At 44.4% G+C, this 13004-nt stretch overlaps 1 protein-coding gene across 1 annotated transcript in view; it reads left to right on the forward strand.

The window, feature by feature from the left end:
• Positions 1-12795, forward strand: part of cep170aa (centrosomal protein 170Aa) — a 62474-nt gene extending 49679 nt beyond the window's left edge. The window contains exons 11-18 of the mRNA XM_038975110.1: positions 1764-1899; positions 2017-3585; positions 6706-6961; positions 8963-9122; positions 9569-9825; positions 9930-10023; positions 10148-10199; positions 10383-12795. Of these exons, the coding sequence (XP_038831038.1) occupies positions 1764-1899; positions 2017-3585; positions 6706-6961; positions 8963-9122; positions 9569-9825; positions 9930-10023; positions 10148-10199; positions 10383-10639 (2781 nt within the window). The 3' untranslated portion in view covers positions 10640-12795. The remainder of the gene's footprint in view (positions 1-1763; positions 1900-2016; positions 3586-6705; positions 6962-8962; positions 9123-9568; positions 9826-9929; positions 10024-10147; positions 10200-10382) is intronic.
• Positions 12796-13004: the final 209 nt, after the last annotated feature.

The following is a 13004-nucleotide window of genomic DNA, read 5'->3' on the forward strand; positions in this document are numbered from 1 at the left end:
TCTTGTTAACAAACTATAGTTTTGGCAAGTCGGTTAGGACATCTACTTTGTGCATGACACAAGTCATTTTTCCAACAATTGTTTACAGACAGATTATTTCACTTATAATTCACTGTATCACAATTCCAGTGGATCAGAAGTTTACATACACTAAGTTGACTATGCCTTTAAACATCTTGGAAAATTCCAGAAAATGATGTCATGGCTTTATAAGCTTCTGATAGGATAAAAAAGCGTGTGTGAGCAAGGAGGCCTACTAACCTGACTCAGTTACACCAGCTCTGTCAGGCGGAATGGGCCAAAACTCACCCAACTTATTGTGGCAAGCTTGTGGAAGGCTACCTGAAACGTTTGACCCAAGTTAAACAATTTAAAGGCAATGCTGCCAAATACTAATTGAGTGTATGTAAACTTCTGACCTGGGAATGTGATGAAAGAAATAAAAGCTGAAATGAATCATTCTCTCTACTATTATTCTGACATTTCACATTCTTAAAATAAAGTGGTGATCCTAACTGACCTAAAACAGGGAATTTTTACTAGGATTAAATGTCAGGAATTGTGAAAAGCTGAGTTTAAATGTATTTGTCTAAGGTGTATGTAAACCTCAACTGTATCTCATTCAGTGATGTGATGCTTGAGAAATGTAAACATTACTGAGATTCATTACTATGACCCTGACGTACTAGGGTGGAGTCGCTCGCTGTCTTTTTCTGTGACCCTCAGATTCCTTCTCAGGGACGGGACAGCCTCTGAAGACTGTTGAGTGTTAATATGCCAAAATAGCATTTATTTTCCAGTGGAACTCCCATTGTTTTCGTGTTATGAGGGGAATGATGCACAAACCAGAAATGAGTGACAGAGGCCTGTCTAAAGTGGCATATCTATTTACTCTAAATGGAGGAAAGCAAGAGCTCCTGATTGCATAAAGATGACTCTGTTGGAAGGGGAGTAGTGGACTAGTTGTGTCAACCAGGCACTCCCTGACTTGACCACTTCCTTGTTATTGACAGAGTAGGCCACTCAGTGCCTGACCTAGTTCATAGAGCGATGAGAAATTACACTTTTCCCCCTCCAGGCAAGTTCCATTCAAGCACGAGGGGAGGAAGGAGACTTTATATACAGTAGGCTACAATAGTCTATCTGATGTATATGTGGATCTCTGATCTCGATATTCTGTTCAGTACTATTTCTGCTTTAGCTTGTGATTTTCTGATAGGACTCCATGCAAAGGAATACACTTTGGCTCTGTGAAAACAATATATTCTCCTCAGTAGCACTAGAGTGTAATAAAAAAACTGATATAGCCAGAGACAGATCATTTGACATTCCCATGCTTAGTTTAAAATATGAATCAGCTAATACATAATGAATATGATTTGACTCTTCAGGCTCATCACTGAAACATAAGACCATTCAGAGGTGAACGAATGTCAGCAGCATTGTGTTCTGTGTCCTGCTACATGTGGATACTCCCTCCAGCTCTATGTGGCCAGTAGCAGGGACGTGTTGATTTGCTAGGTTAACTGGCTCTTCCCACAGCCACTATATCTCAATGGGGTGAAGTGCCATGAGTCTGTCAAGAGAGGCTAACTCTCTCTCTCTCTCTCTCTCTCTCTCTCTCTCTCTCTCTCTCTCTCTCTCTCTCTCTCTCTCTCTCTCTCTCTCTGTCTCTCTGTCTCTCTGTCTATCTCTCTCTCTCTCTCTCTCTCTCGCACTCTCTCTCTCTCTCTTGCACTCTCTCTCTGTCTCTCTCTCGTCAGAGTGTGTCTGAGAACCCGGTGGCAGTGGGCAGTAGTCGCTGGGTGTCTCAGTGGGCCAGTCTATCTGCTAACCACACCAGGACTGACCCAGAAGGGTCTGGGGCTGAGTCACCTGCCTTCGTCCATCAGCAGAGAGGTACAGTAGGGCTCATATATTTACCAAAACCAGGATCATGTGGATCTGCATCTGTATTAGTGAAGGTGTATTTTCTTCTATAAATGTAGCTTTACTATTTTTGTTTATTTCTACCAGAAGCGGATGCCTTTGAGTCGGGCGTGTCCATCCGAAGCGCCAGCTCTGCCACCTCCAGTCTCACCGAGCGCAAACGCAGGACCCTCCCCCAGCTCCCTATCGACGACCCCCGGGCTAAGCCAGGGAAGAGCTTGTCCGGCCTAGGCCTGCATCGCTCAGAGATCGGGGAGAAACAGGACACGGAGCCCCAGGAGAAGAGCCAGGTGGAGCATAAAGGAGACGGGGCATGCTTTACCTCCGTAGAGGAGGGGGATATGATGAAGGGCAAACAGAAACAGACCAAGGCCCCGCTACAGGCCTCCTCCAAGCCCCCTCTCAGACCTATGAGCAGCAGTGAGAAGAGGTCCGAGGAGAGAAGGAGGTGGGCGGAGGACAGGATTCAGCACCACAGCAAAGAAGGAGGGGACGGGGGGGAGAAGTCAGGGGGCAAGCCTCTGGTCCGCCAGGGCAGTTTCACCATCGAGAAGCCCAGTGGTGTGGTGCCCATTGAGCTGATCCCCCGGATCAAATGTGGTGCTGGTGTCCTGGGCCGCGAGCGCAGCGACTCTGTGGGCAGCATGGACACAGCCACCCTGCTGAAGGACACAGAGGCTGTCATGGCCTTCCTGGAGGCCAAGCTGAGGGATGAGAACAAGCTGGACAGAGCCAACCGGGCAGGTTCCATCTCCCCCGAGTCAGACGTGGACACGGCCAGCACCTATAGCCAGGCAGCAGGGGAGGGAGAGAAGAAAGCAGCCCACCAGAAACGCCGCTCCCTAAGCAGCCTGCACAAGGAGAAGAGCAACCTGAGCTCAACCTCCAAAACCGCTGCCAGCACCAACGCCCGCGAGCGCCTGGAGAGAAAGACCAAAACCAGAACCGATCCCAGCCGGCCAGATGTCCGCCGCTCCGTCCAGCCTGCCTCCTCGCGGGCACGCCAACCATCCCAGGACCTCACGGATGACGATCAGACCTCGTCTTTCCCCATCTCCGACATCCTCTCCTCTGACCAGGAGAGTTTGTATAGTCGCTCGTACGGCCGCAGCCACTTCACCTCTACGGATGACCTGCTACATTCAAAACTGGAGGCCAAATCCAGCAGCAAGACCAGCTCCAGTAAGTCCAGTAAGACCCTCCAGGCCGCCACAGCTTCCTCTCTGGGGAAACAGGCCTCTCTGCCCCAGCCACGGCCTACCAGAACGTCCCTGCTCCGCCGGGCCCGGCTGGGGGACACGTCCGACACGGACCTGCCCGATGCAGACAGGATGTCTGTGGCCTCCGAGGTGTCCACCACCAGTTCCACATCCAAGCCTCCGTCTGGTCGTAAAGGCCCCTCGCGGCTGGACATGCTGGCCCAGCCCAGGAGGACGCGGCTGGGCTCCATCTCGGCCCGTAGTGACTCAGAGTGTACTGTGGGCCGGAGCAGCACCTCCTCCCCTCGCTTGTCTGCAGAGACCGCCCTGCGTCTGGGACTCCGCTCCTCCACCCCCACCGACAACAAAATGGCTCCTCGCATGAGGGCCAACAGTGTGTCCAAGCTGACCGAGGCCAAGTCCAGAATCAGCCCCTCCGTTCACAGCACTCCTTCAGGTGAGATCCTGCTCTCATCTCCGATACATTCCCTCTGATATAAGGTACAGCTTGAAACATTCAGTATTCTATTATTTAATGTAAAAAACAGTTAAGGGGTAAAGGAGCAAGTCAAATGCTATCTTGTGTGTTTTTTTCCCAGCCCTTTGTCTCCCCCCCATTCTGGTGTAAAGGAATGTTTAGGATTTTTCCACTATTACATCATTGCAGTTTTTGAATAGGCTCGCCCTGCTTCTTGTCCTTTCTTGGTCATTGTTTGTCCTTGTCCATGTGTGTGTTGTGATCAGTGTAAATCACTCTCATTGTCTGGCTGTCTGTCCTGTTCAGAGAGCCCTCAGCCTGAGCCTGAGCCTGACCCTTCAGAGGAGGAGCTCATGGGTACTGTACCAGAGAGAGCTCTGTGTGTGTGTGTGTGTTTAGTGTGGTGTGTTAAGTGTGTGTGTGATGTGTCCCTCTCTTCAACCTGCCATTACAATGATAACCCTAATGCTCTACTCCAACCTTATATCTTATTGGAACTGTTTATGTCTGTTAGATGTAGAGGTACCCTAAATTACTATGGACACAAGTTTCAAATTGGATAGAAGTGAATTGTTATTTGCCCAAACCCTCTTATTGGCCAAAAGCTGACCAATCTTTTATTCAATCTTAATTGCCAATAAGCTAAGGGTTACAGAGCCAAAATGATTACATCAAGTGTTACTGAGCCAACCTAACATCATTGCTGATGCAAGATGAGCAAATGTTGTGGGCAGCGCTGGATTGTGTTATTTAGTGGCTGTACTCCGCCTAGTGGAAATATTAATTTAAGACATTGTCATAGCATATTAGAACTTGTCATGTAGTTAAGTAAAATGTTACTACAGTGAATCCAATTAATATATTTGAAATCTAGAGAGAGCATTAAGTCATCCATGTACAGGCTACAGGCCATTAGGCGCAGATGTGACATTGTGATCCCACTGGGTACAGACATCAGTTCAATGTCTATTTTTAATTTCACCTTTGGTTGAGTTGTCAGCTAACGTGAATTCAATGTGAAATCAACAAACAAACAAAAAATCACTGTGTTATTGGATTTAGGTTCAAAGTTGGGTGAAAAAAGACATTTTGCAAATCTAATCAGTTTTCCATGTTGATTCAACATCATCACATAGATTTTTTGTTGTTGAAATGACGAGGAAACAACGTTGATTCAAGCTGTTTTTGCCCAGTGGGATGGCTTAACACATTCCCTAAAATGAGTAACTAATCCACCATGAGTGTGGCAGTGACCTCACCTTCTAACAGAGCAGTACACTCTTAGAAAAAAAGGTTCCAAAGGGGTTCTTCAGCTGTCCCCATAGGAGAACCCTTTTTGGTTCCAGGTAGAACTCTTTTTGGTTCCAGGTAGAACCCTTTTGGGTTCCATGTACAATATAACTCTCCGTGGAAAAGTTTCTATATGGAACCCAAAATGGTTCTACCTGGAACCAAAAATGGCTCTTCAAAGGGTTCTCCTATGGGGACAGCTGAATAACCCTTTTAGGTTCTAGACAGCACCTTTTTTTTAAAGAGTGTCGTCACTGGAAACAGGAAACTGAGACAGTCAAGGACTGGATTCAGGTCTACCTAGGAAGATACATTACAATCAATCAATTAAATGTATTTATAAAGCCCTTTTTACATCAGCAGATTTCACAAAGTGCTTATACAGAAATCCAGCCTTAAACCCCGAACAGCAAGCAATGCAGATGTAGAACCACGGTGGCTAGGAAAAACTCCCCTAGAAAGGCAGGAACCTAGGAAGAAACCTAGAGACAAACCAGGCTCTGAGGGGTGGCCAGTCCTCTTCTAGCTGTGCAGGTGGAGATTATAAGATTACATGGCCATTAAGGCCAGATTGTTCTTCAAGATGTTCAAATGTTCATAGATGATCAGCAGGGTCAAATAATAATCACAGTGGTTGTACAGGGTGCAACAGATCAGCACCTCATAGCCGAGCATTCAGAGGTCGAGACAGCAGGTGTGGTAGAGAGAGGGAGAGTCGAAAATAGCAGGACAAGGTAGCATGTCCGGTGAACATATCAGGGTTCCATAGCCGCAGGCAGAGCAGTTGAAACTGGAGCAGCAGCACGACCAGGTGGACTGGGGACTGCCATGAGTCATCAGGCCAGGTAGTCATGAGGCATGGTCCTAGGGCTCAGGTCCTCTGGGAGGGGAGAGAGAGAGAGAAAGAAAGAAAGAGATAATTAGAGGAAGTATACTTAAATTCACACAGGACACCAGATAAAACAGGAGAATTACTGACCCTAGCCCCCTGGCACATAGACTATTACAGCATAGATACTGGAGGCTGAGTCAGGGGGGGTCGGGGGACACTGTGGCAACATCCGACAATACTATAACTTACTATAACAATATATGTTAATATTGTCTGGCTAGAGGGAGAGAGCAAGTGGTATACCTTCTCTGATTATGTGCCACTGTTAAAACCATATACATTTCCACCACCAGACCACTTTCCACCAGCCTCATGTCATGCTATCAGCCAACATTCCACCAGCCTCATATCAGGCTATCAGCCAACATTCCACAAGCCTCATGTCAGGCTATCAGCCTACATTCCACCAGCCTCATGTCAGGCTATCAGCCAACATTCCACCAGCCTCATGTCAGGCTATCAGCCAACATTCCACAAGCCTCATGTCAGGCTATCAGCCAACATTCCACCAGCCTCATGTCAGGCTATCAGCCAACATTCCACCAGCCCCAAGTCAGGCTATCAGCCTACATTCCACCAGCCTCATGTCAGGCTATCAGCCAACATTCCACCAGCCCCATGTCAGGCTATCAGCCTACATTCCACCAGCCTCATGTCAGGCTATCAGCCAACATTCCACCAGCCCCATGTCAGGCTATCAGCCTACATTCCACCAGCCTCATGTCAGGCTATCAGCCTACAGAATATCTTGTCTATTATTTGTCTAGAGTTCAGAGTTACAGAAATCTGCTTGGCTTTAACTTTAAGATAGAATGCGTTAGACACTGTGAGCATCCGGTGCTTTCTGAGTGACTGAAATTACTTCAAACAAAACACAAATTATCTCTTGATAACTATATCTTTCTCCCTGACCTTAGCCTCTAACAGGTGGAGACGGCTGCCCCCAGAGTACGGATCCACCTCAGAGGAGGAGTTTGGCTCCAACAGGAACTCCCCCAAACCCGGGCGCCCCCTGCGCCCCCACTCGGTCCTGAGGGGTACCAGACTAGGGGGCTCCACCAGCAGCCTTAACTCTGGTCAGGTTGGCCCTGGAGGCGTGGTCCTCAAACACCGCATGAGAGAGCAGGAGGAGTACATCAAGGACTGGACTGCTCACAGCGAGGAGATTGCCAGGTACTCATCTACTCCGACTTATACATACTCACACATGCATACACAAGACTGCACGTGTACATACACAAACACATATACACACACCTCAGCTAGCGCATAATGTTCTAAGAACCATATGTTTCTTAGAGCTTGGTGAGAGCGTGGTTGTCCTATGGTTATTTAGCATACAACCTTCCCACAACGTTCTGGGAATGGTGCAGGATACCCAGCTAGTACATAATGTTCTGAGAACCATATGTTTCTTAGAAGATAGAAAGAGTTTTGTTGAGCTGAGAACGGAATGGATATTTTTAAATAGCGTTCTTAGAACGTTCTTTGAACATTACTAATGTTTTTTGTGTTCTGAGAAACTTGCAGAAAACATTATGCTGAAGAACTGAAATTCCCACAGAAGAAAGGTGTTTCTTAAAATTCTCAGAACAATTTGAGAACATTACTTTAAATAGAACCATAAGGAAACATGTAGAAAACGTTATGCTGAAGTACTGAAATTCCCACCTATGTTGTTAAGTGTTCAGGTGAGTTGGCTGCACCCACTAATTGGCCACGCCTGATCTCAATTAATGATTGTTTCCTTTAAAATGGGGTCTGTTTGAATAGACTAAAATGAACAGCTTTGTATGAATTTAAAAAACATGACATGTGAGCTCCATCCTGGTGGCGCAGTGGACTAATTCCATGGATAGATAATAGAAGATCATAGGTTTGTGTGCCACAATAAAAAATAAATATGACTGATGCCTAAGCAAATGAATTTCCATGTGCCCTATCTGTACATGGAGTTCAAAACAGTTAACCCAAACTAAGCTAGCAGCATTATTAAAAGCATTATTGAAACATGTTTTCAGAACATTATTTAATTACCTTTTTCATTTCCATTCTCAGAACGTAAACTTTCAGGGAACCATAGTAAAATGTTGTCAGAACCTCCCTGCAACCTAAAAATGTACACTCCCAGAACAGGCAAAATGTTCATTTAAAAAACGCTCAGTTTTACCGGTCTGGAAACTTATGGCTTCATTCCCAGAACTAATGGGAAACAAAAAATGTACGTCCCCACAACTTCCATGGAACCAAATGTGCTAGCTGGGACACACACAAACACACACACAAGAATCCATCTACTTTTACTCATTCATATCACAAATATTTGTTATTTGAATCCACAAGGAAGTTCAGTTCAGTTTATATGCCTCATGGACATGGCACAATTGGTAAATAAGATACTGTAGATAGGGCTGCCCAATGAATGGCTTAGTGTTTTCTGTCTGATCAAACAACGGTCATCTTTAGTAAGTCCACTCTGACTCTGTTCTGTGAAGCTGTAATAAATGGTTCCCGACTCAGCAGGGACTTTCACACAGTATGGTGGTCATGAGATAGAACCATACCATCTTAGACATAGAGCTCCTGTGTTCTCCTGCAAGGAAAGGTTGGTTTATCGTTAGTCACTGTCTCTCTCCTCTTCCCTGCACCCTTCCTCATCCTGCATATCTTCCACTTGACCTAGTAGTCACAGGGAGACTGAACTGAGCAGACAGCAGTGAGAAAAGGATTGATTCAACCAGCCTCATAAGAGCAAGCACAAGGAATTTCTTACGCATCAGACAAGGACATTTAAAGTAATGGAGGACAATATGTTATCGTAAGCAGCTCTTAGTAAAGCATTTTTGAAGTTCAGGTTCCTTGCATAAAATGCTTGTAAAGGATATGATCATTTACAAGTGAATATTGTTAATTCACATTGAAAATGGTCTTACCTCCATCTAGTGGACAGTATGTAGAATGGTTCTGTGTTGTGCTGTGTCAGTTAATTATACATTAAACAAATTGCTTTTTGTTGAGGCTGACATGCAGACGTCTCTCAATGTCTAATGAGTAGTCTTGGTTTATATCATTGTGAGATATCTGTTTGTGTGTACTGATTTATTGAAGTGTCACTCTCTGCCCAGCTCCAGCAGCCCGTCTGATGTATCATAGGTTATTTCCCTGTGTGCGTAGGATCAGTCAAGACCTGGCCAAGGACCTGGCCATCCTCGCCCGGGAGATCCATGACGTGGCCGGAGAGATCGACTCGGTCAGCTCCTCTGGAACGGCTCCCAGCACCACGGTCAGCACCGCCGCCACGACGCCCGGCTCCGCCATCGATACCCGCGAAGAGGTAGGCCGCACGCAGGAGGGCATGCAAAAGGTGCTTGACATTTACTTTATTCTCTCCTACCTTCCTTCCTTCCTTTTCTAAACTACTAACGCTCAATGGCTTCTGCTTCAGCGTCGCTTTATCTTTGATCTGCTGCCGAAGGTGTGGACTGTGAACTGCATTTCTTGTATCCCATTTTGAGTATACCTGCTGTATACTGATCAGATATGACTAAAAGGTGTATATGCATTCTCTTAACAAGCTTTCATTGACCTTTCTCTGCTAACTTCTTTAATACCTAATTCATAACTATGTAACTCATAACTATGATAATCTAGTTAATCTGTAGCATGGCCATAGCATACATACATTCATACAGAGAAGATACAGTATAAATGTTCCATTCATGGTTAACAATCATACAGCTGCCCCATATAACTAACAAAGTCTTCCTCTGCCCCGCATAGCTGGTTGACCGTGTCTTTGACGAGAGCCTCAACTTCAGGAAGATTCCTCCCATGGTGCAGAACAAGGCCCCTGAGATAAACGGACGCCCTGTGGAGCTCCGTCCCCGCGCCCCAGACAGCCTGGACTCCCACTCTGCCCTCCGCAGACGCACATGGAACAGGGATGAGGCAGTGGTGGACAGTCTGCTGCTCACATCTGTCTCTCAGCTGTCAGCTAAAATCAGACAGTCTGTTGACAAAACAGCAGGAAAAATACGGTAACAATCAAGCTCTTTAAGTTGTTTATATCTGTATATCTGACATTCACAAGAGATCAAGGAGATATTAAGCAAAGCAACTTTATGGTCAATGATTTTTCCAGAATATTGTTCAAAGACAAGGACAGGAATTGGGATGAGATTGAGAGCAAACTCCGATCTGAGAGCGACATACCACTTCTCAAAACCTCTAACAAGGTAAGGAAGAAACGGGTTATAAAGGTATTTTTCCTTATTTATTTTTAGAAATGAATTGTCATGACGAAGCAACCTTTTATTCCTCTCTCGTGTCACTGCCTTCCCCTTTTCTCTCCTGGAACAGCAGATCTCCTCTATCCTCGTGGAGCTGAAGAGAGTGGAGAAGCAGCTACAAGGTAAGATAGCATGGTAGACCACCACTAAGAAGACTCTGTGGGCAGCAGTATTGCAAATAGATTCAGACTTATAAACACATTTAGTTTCACTACATACATTCCACTTGCTTTTTCATATACTGTATGATCCCAATCAAACACAAGCTCATTCATTTGAACCAATCTCCTGTATTTCTCATTTAGTGATAAATGTAATGGTGGATCCTGACGGCACCCTGGATGCCCTGAGCAGCCTTGGCCTGACCAGCCCCCTTACACCCAAGCCCACTCCTGGTTCTCAGGGGCCCCAGGAGGCCCTCCCAGGCCCCACAGCCTCAGCCAGGGGCAACACCGCCTCCTCAGCCCCCACTGAGGGGTCTGGGTCAGCCAGAGACCTGGGAGGCCTGCAATTCAACCGCATCCACCCCAGTGGAGAAGAGAGTGCCATCCCCCAGAAGTGACATTCACACCCTCTGCGCAGCTTCATATGTAGAACACCCACCTCAAAGAACAATTTCCCCTCTTTCTGAAGTTTTCTGAATGAAGATCCACCATCCTATAGTCTCCTGTATGTCAGAACCCAACAGGACAGGCCTTAAGCAGGATTTCTTCCCTTCTCTTTAGACGTACAGTCATGCACGCATGACTACGTCACTTTGGGTAAAAGTGTCTGCTAAATGGCATATTATTTATTAATGTCAATGGACATGAACAACACCACTAAGTCAAGCAGCTCGCATCAATCGATACACACAGAGGAGTGGCAGTCAGGAATGTGTGTGGTCGACCTCTAGCCAGGCATATTTGCATTCTGGAGTTTGGTTACCATCCTCCTCCATGCAAACTGGCCACAGACACACCCTGTGGTAAAGACAACTTCTAGAGTGCCTCCCCATCTTTCTTCTTACCCTTCATACTGGCACCAGCTAAACAGTGAACACTTTGTATTTGTGTCGCAACAAGTAGCATTGACATTTAGTATCAAGATCGACTGAGTAGAGCGTTCTCTTTCGGAAAACTTGTTTGTGTCATCGAAATTAATCATACTAATTTAGTAGGAGTTGTCGATTGTATGAAAACAATTGCTTTCAGGAAACAAATGTTCTTCTTATACTATAGTAATTCAAACTTACCAAAGCTAACAGTACAGATTTTTTTTTTAATGTGAGCCAAGTTTCCTGAAGTGAAATAAGTGTACTGTGGAGCAAACTCAAGAAATGTTACGTATTGTATTTTGAATGGCAATTTATCTGTTTTGCTGGTAATATGTTTTCTATCTGTTTTCTGCACACATTTGACTAAAATACTGAATTTAAACTTTTCTGAGCAATTATGTACCCAGCGAATCAAATACATTGTTATGGTGATATGCAATTCACACAAAACCATTTTGATACGGTTTGAAACGGTTTTAGACTATATTACAGTACAGTGCTGCTTGTAAGCCTGGTCCTTGACCTGAGTGACATATTTCATATGATTTGCATTACTTTATATGTGGTGTCTTTGCAAACTGGAAGTGGAAACGAAAAAATCTGACTATGACCCTATTTGTTTCAGCTTGGGCTGTTTTGAATCAGCCTTATTTACTGTAACACTTCATACAGTAACATGCTCTTTTTCTGGAGTCCATAACAGTTTACAAGATGTCCACCCTGAATGGCCTTGGTTGGAGAAAGCTGGTGGGTCTTCTTTCAAAGGGGCCTCTGTCTGTTTAGTGTTTATTTACAAGGACCTTACATAGTTTTTTGAAATTGTATCAGACAACATGACTGCAAAGAGCTTACTGTCAAAGCTTCATTCGCTGTAACCACTGTCATTACTTCATGTATGAATGATGATCATAAGTCATTTGATTTCTTTAGCCTTTTACTGACATTGAATCGCTCACTCTTCTACATTTCCATAAGGGAGGATGTTTTCATGTACTCATACGGTATGTGTGTATATACCTAGACCTCCGCATTGAGTTTGCTGCTTCTCTGTAGTTCCTTTTTGGAGGGTTAGCCTGACCATTGTACAAGCCTTTCCATGTAAAGTTATGTGTTGTAGTATAAAATAATTCAAGATAGTGCAACAGTATTTAGACACTTAAGCAATAGTGAAGTTAGGTACCAGAAGACATGCTCTCCATCTTTTCTGCTTTGTATACAGACTTTTGATGTCACTAAGTGCCCAGTTTGAATAGTAGAATGGCATTTTTTAAATTATGAGTAATCATCAAGTAGTGGGCTGAAATGATATAATTTGCACATCGCAGTGTGAGAAAATATGAAATGTGTCAAAGGCTCTTCAAGTGTCACCATGAGTGGTTTTTGGATACAAAAGAACAAAACCAAAAACCTAAATTCAACAACAGATATCAGAATTAGATGCCTTGCCTCTGTGTAGCTATTCTCAGTACACTATCTTAACCATAACCTTCATGTTTGTCAGTATATGACATTTAAAAAAAAGAAAGCGATGGGAAAAATTAAGTGCTCAGTACACTTTTTGGGGGGTTATTTTTAAAGTTTACACATTTGTTATCTTATCAGTGTTTTACTTTTCTGTTTCATGTTTTGTATAAACCACAACTTTATTTATTTTGTTGTTCATTCAATGTATTTTATTGTTGCAATTCATGTGTTTTATGTTTTTTGTTATTTTACATATGTTACTTATTTTCAATAAAATAAAAAGTGTCGATCCTTTCCCGATTGACATTTCTTTTAGCTGGTGAAACAAAACAGGTTGGTATTCAATTAGTTAAGCTAGAAATGCCATTCAAACTTTAAAACAGGCAGACCGGTCTGGAATACTTGAGGTGTGGTTGTCCTTTAAAGG

The sequence above is a fragment of the Salvelinus namaycush genome, chromosome 35 (assembly GCF_016432855.1).
Source record: "Salvelinus namaycush isolate Seneca chromosome 35, SaNama_1.0, whole genome shotgun sequence".
NCBI classification, from domain to species: domain Eukaryota; kingdom Metazoa; phylum Chordata; class Actinopteri; order Salmoniformes; family Salmonidae; genus Salvelinus; species Salvelinus namaycush.